At 33.2% G+C, this 5,984-nt stretch overlaps 1 protein-coding gene across 1 annotated transcript in view; it reads right to left on the bottom strand.

Moving 5' to 3' along the window:
- Positions 1-5,984, bottom strand: part of AMY2B (amylase, alpha 2B (pancreatic)) — a 92,407-nt gene that overhangs the window by 82,736 nt on the left and 3,687 nt on the right. The window contains exons 2-5 of the mRNA XM_012654839.1: positions 2,118-2,331; positions 1,610-1,756; positions 569-766; positions 1-171 (exon numbers count right to left, since the gene is read on the bottom strand). Coding sequence (XP_012510293.1) covers positions 1-171; positions 569-766; positions 1,610-1,756; positions 2,118-2,285 — 684 coding nt within the window. The 5' untranslated portion in view covers positions 2,286-2,331. The remainder of the gene's footprint in view (positions 172-568; positions 767-1,609; positions 1,757-2,117; positions 2,332-5,984) is intronic.

Raw genomic sequence — 5,984 nt, 5'->3', positions numbered from 1 at the left:
TTTATCCAAAACTTCCTTTATGTCTCCAGGCCACATGTGCTTGGCAGCATCAAGTCTGAAACCTGCTACACCAATATCAATGAGATGGTTCAGATAGTCAGCAATCATGGAACGCACGTAATCTTTCTCCAGTGCAAGATCAAGAAGACCAACCAGACGACAATCTCTGACCTGTTGAGGTGAAAATTTTGTGACTGATTCATAAAACATCATCTTTCACCTGAGAATTCATTGGACCATTCGTTCACTTATTCATCAATAGAAATTTCTATAGTTCCTTTTTTGCACTGGGCTCTTGGAATATTGACATTCTACTATGGACATATCTTTGAAATATTTTCTAGTATAAAATGGAGAATATAGGAAATAAAGTAGATAGCTTTTTAATTGATTAGGGGAAAATTTTTAAATATTGATTTGAGTTCCTATTTTTAAGCAGTCAGACCTGGTAAGCTGTTTTCCGGAGGGGTCTAAACTAACACTTAAAAATGGAATTCAATATGCTACATATCTATAATTAAAAGCATAGATAGCTCTTTATTCAGATCACTATTATTAAAAAAATTACCTGATAAGCATCATTATAGTTCTCAACTTCTCCACTTGCAGTTTGACATTTACCGTCATTAAAGTCCCAGGCAGAATAAGGGACTTCTGGAAAATTCCTATTTCCAGGGTCGAAGTAACTTCCACAAGTACTGCCTGTTCCTGCACTTGCACCACTACCAGTCATATGATTAATTACAGCATCCACATAAATACGGACCTGAAAAACAAATTTTCTACTTCAGTTTGACTTATAGAAAGATAGAAATCTAAAGAATTATTTATTAAAGTTTAAAGCATGTTAATTAAATTCCAAAATATTTCCTTTTTATAACCTATTTTCCTAAAATACCAAAGGTCAAGTATGAAAGGAAACTAATGTGAGCTGAAAACCTATATCCATTCTAGACACTTGGTCAAATATTCACAGGAATGATACATTAAGAGAACCAGAAACCACCATAAATATAAATAGATGCAAAGAGCCTTTTGGAGAGGTAAAAATCAGTTGAGGCAGAAGAGATTATTAGTTGGTGAAATTTCAGTGGGTCACCAGGAGAAAGAAGCACTTAGCTCCTACTGTCTACTTAGCATCTGAAGAGAGGAAGGTAGATATTAGTCTCTCATTTATGTTCCTTGTTAAAATGAGAAAATAGCTATTCACCATTGAAAAACCTATGGGGAAGAAGACACAGGAATTATGTGTGGAGGCATAAGTCACATAAAAATGATAGCAAATACTTTAACTGGAATTTTCAATTCCTAACCAGAAAAGTGTTTCCAGGAAATGTGTATAGTTATAAGGGTTAAAAGTTGATGTTTTGCTTTAATAAGTAAATTCTGCTTTAAATTTTAAGTTATCTCTTCTTTAGTAGATAAATGGCACATACACAAATATTTACAAAAGTTGAACATAAAGCAATAGTTCATTTTGAGTTATAACTAAGGTATGATGTAAGATGAAATAATTTAAAATATGGAAAACTTTCTGCCCAAAAGAAGCAAAAAACAGGAGAGAGAGATTACTATACAAAAATTTTAAAGGAAATTTGAATTCACTTACACCAACATTGTTACATCTAGTCACCATGTTTTTGAATTCATCTTCATTTCCAGATCTTGTGCATAATTTATAGCTAACTGGTTGGTATCTTTCCCACCAAGGTCTAAAAGGGTTGTCAATTACAATATTTTCATTGGGTGGAGAGACCTATAAATAAAGCAATATTAATAAGCATCAAATTATGTCTTCTTTATATCATTAGATGTTCTAGAAACTAATTGATAACATAAAATTATTTTTGAATCCTTGTATATGCAACTACGTTTCTTTCCAACCACTTGAAAATATTAATGGCACATTGGAAATTTCCTGTTGAAAAAAGATATCAGAAACAACATATAAAATTGCCAACAATACTTAATTGTTTCTTCTGCAGAAAACTGTTTTATTTAGAGTACTTATATATGAAGTATTATAAAATGGTGCTTCAGCTTGACAGACACTGATCAGAAAACCGTTTACTACAAGCACAGTGAATGCAGCAATTTATACTATAAACAATACCTACCTGAACACCTCCAAATCCATTGGGAGCTAAGTATCGCTCACACTCAAGAGCAATATCAACCCAGCGCCACTCAAACAGATGGACTATAGATGTCCGTCCTTCTTGAGTGTGTGGGGAATACTGAGCCCAGCAGAACCCAATGGCTGAAAGCAACAGAAAGAACTTCATTTTGCTTTCAAGTTGTCAGTGTCCTTTTCAGAGACTATTTATACTCCTGTAAGAAGCACATTTTACAAAGTAAATATTAGCATGAATAAATACTGAGAGCACAAACTGTTTCTTCATAATCTGAAAAGGATTATCAATAATAATGGTAACTCAACAGGTGAAGAACATACAAAAAATCTCCCATAAAAATAATCTAAATGACCTTTAGAACTTAATGATTTTTCTTACTGTGAGAATACTAACCTTTTCAAACCTCCAGCATTATATGTATATAAACAGTGCTTGTTGACATATTATTTAATTAGGATTAGATTTTACTTCTGATGTCCCTCACTAACAAAAGGAAAATAACAATCAGAGCCAACTGAATCGAATATCCTAAATATTGCTTTAACTATCTATTTGTAAATGTTTGTAATGTTTCCATTTCAAAAAGAAACATTATGTAATGTATCCATTTCAAAAATTCAGCTGTTTTTCATTTCCAACCCAAATTTTTGGTTATTTAAATATCTGCATTAATATTTTTAAAACTATTTGGAATTTAAATGCCCATGAATTGGATAAATAGAGTTTTTAATGTCTTCATCAAATCATGTGCTTAATATAGTGGCTATAGTCCTAAGACTTGCGGTGGTAGTGGGTATTGTTCTCTCCCCATAGACAAATATCTCTTGTAACTAATAAAACACTAAATAAATGAATTCACATCCCTTTTCCTTCTTAATGTAAGTGATATCCTATAAAAGAGAGTAGTAATACAGGTGGCAAAAACTTTGTCCATTCAACAAGTATTAAGTGAGTGTCAGCTTTTGGCTAAACACTGTGGATGATGTTCAAGACAAAAAGATGAATAAGACAGACAGGTTCCTGTTCTCAGCTTAGTGGAAGGGAAAGAAAATATGTTGGTACACAATAATAATAACAGTAGTACTAACGATGATGATAAAAATAATTTCAGATAGCAATATTAACTAGTATGAAATAACAGGATAATACAATAGAGAGACTTCACTGTCAGGGTATTTAAGACTGAGTAGTCAGGAAGGACATCCCTGAGGAAGTGACTTGATGCTATGATTTGAAGGAGTAGAAGGATCCAGTCATTTGAAAAGCAGAGAAAGAACAATCTAGATAAAAAGCAAGAGCAAAAGCCCAAGGAAGGAAAAAAATAAGAATATGCAAAAAAATGACAAAAATAAAGTCAGCATGGTGAAAGCAAGTGTGATAAAGGAGAGAGTAAAGTGAGATGAGGTCAGAGAGGTAGGTCAGATCATGTAGGACCCTGTAGAACATGATGAAAGAGAGAGCCAGTGAGGCTATGTGAAGGGGAACTGGAAGAAAATTTCAGAAGAAAATCTCTCTTGCCTCTAGGAAGAAATCAGATTATGGTAGGACAAGAGGAAAGAGAGAGAGAAAGAGATCAGTTACAAGACTTTTATAGTGGTCAAGGAAAGAGGTGAGTGGCTTGAACTAGGGCATATATAAATTTCAGAGGTAAATAGCAATCAGAGTTTATGGATAAACCAGAGGTGAAGAATGAGGAAAAGAAAAATATTAAAGATACAGGTATTTTGGTGGTGATCCACTTATTAACATGAGGAAAAATGAGGAGGTACCAGCTTTGGGGAAGGGCATAAAGAATGCTATGAATCTTAATTATTCCTTTATCAATCCTAATGCTCTCCATTGGTCCTTCCCTTAGCCAACTGTCTGAACACTATCCATGGCAAAACTATTGTAACACTCAGTCATGCTCTCCTAATTTTCATTCTTACTGCTGGAATCCTAGTTCAAATTTTTATCACTGCTCCGTTTACTAATACACATGTCTTCTAGTGTTTCTATCTCTTTTCTCTTTGTCTTCTAATGCATCTGATACACTCCAAAAGTTTTAATCACTTCCTGTTTAAAAGAAAATAAACAAACAAAAACTTCAATAATTTCAACAGCTTTCAGAAGAAAATCTCCCTGATTTTGAATGTCCCCAATATATCTTTCCTAATTTAACTCCCATGGTTCCTTCACACCTAAATTACATTTCTAAAACACTATTTTGACTTCTTACCATTCTCCTTGCTCCTCTTCTACACTTGATAATTCTGTTTTTCTTACTTAAAAGCAATTTCATCTTACCTTTCACTGAAGTCAAACCTATTCTTCAAATCAATTTTGTCTTCCCCTATTCCCATCTGAATGATTTTCCTTTTCAATACAATCCTGAAGCACTTTACCCATTACTCTCTTAAAACAGTGATCATATCCTTCTTTTTATTATTGTTTGTTTTTGTGTGTGGATGTGTCCCTTCTCTAACTTAACATAACCTCTAGAACAGCTCTAATAGAAACATAATGTAAATAAATCATAGCTATAATTTAACATATTTTACTAGTTTTGCATTAAAAGAAGCAAAATGAAACCAGGGAAATTAATGTTAATGGCAACTTTTATTTAGCTTAATGTATCACAAAATATTATCAACACGTAAACAATATAAAAATATTAATTTTTCACATTCTGTTCATATATGAAATCTGAAGTCCAGAGTGTACTTTATACTTATAGCATATCTGTTTAGGTTACCTACATTTTAACTGCTTAGTAGCCAATTGTTTCTAGTGGCTACCATATTGGACATCATAACTCCAGTATTCTAGAAGAAATATTAGTGTAATACAGAAAATGCCAACTTATAATGAGACTTATTATCAAATTCTGCCTTTATCACTTACCATAGGAGCCTGGACAATTTACTCAATCCCTCTAGGCCTTAGTCCCTTCAAATGTACAATATTTTTGCAAGAATTAGAGTCAAGTATATCATGCAATTACTAACATAAAATTAATTTATTTAAAAAAAATCATGAGTACATAACCCATATTATGCTAATGACTTACACAATATATGGAACTTAGAATTTGTATGTTACAGACATTTATTGAGCACATAAGGCAATGCCAATCATTTTGCTAGGTTCTGGGAATATTTGATGTGACATCTACCTTCAAGAAGCTTCGTCCAGAATGGTAGACATGCAAATACTTAATCAATTATGATATATTTACAATGTAAACCAAATATATGAATACAATAATGGCCACTCAATGAATGATATTTCCCAGTATCCACAACTATGTGGAGTCTCTTTCTGCATAAACTTTCCACATAAGATTAGCTTGAGACTTATTTTGTCCAATGGGATGCCAGCAAACAAGACACAAGCAGAAGTTTGATTATAATTTGCACAGGGGGCTTGATCTCTTGAAACTCGGAGCTCACTGATTGTGCTGTGAGTATAACTGGGATGAAAGACCACATGAAGTCTAGCTGTCCCGAGCTATTCCAACCATCTGAGTTGACTCACTGGCTAAGAGAAGTTCAGTGAGTTCAGCCAGGGCTAAGCCAGCAGAAGAACCACTTAGTTAACCCATAGAATTGTGAGACATGAGTTATTGTTGTTATTCAGCAATACAGTAGTTTCCCCCCTCCGCCAAATTATCCATGGTTTCACTTTCTGCAGTTTGTTTGCATTCTGCAGTTTTAGTTACCTGTGGTCAACTATGGTCCACAAATATTACAGTATTTAGAGAAAGAGAGAGAAATCACATTCATATAACTTTAATTACATTATATTGCTATAATTGTTCTATTTTATTATCATTGTTAGTCTGTTACTGTGCCTAATTTATAAATTTTA

Source organism: Propithecus coquereli, unplaced genomic scaffold (assembly GCF_000956105.1).
Source record: "Propithecus coquereli isolate 6110/MARCELLA unplaced genomic scaffold, Pcoq_1.0 Scaffold45, whole genome shotgun sequence".
Taxonomy (NCBI): domain Eukaryota; kingdom Metazoa; phylum Chordata; class Mammalia; order Primates; family Indriidae; genus Propithecus; species Propithecus coquereli.
Note: the sequence above shows the minus strand (reverse complement) of the source record. Positions and strands in the feature narration are given on the sequence as shown.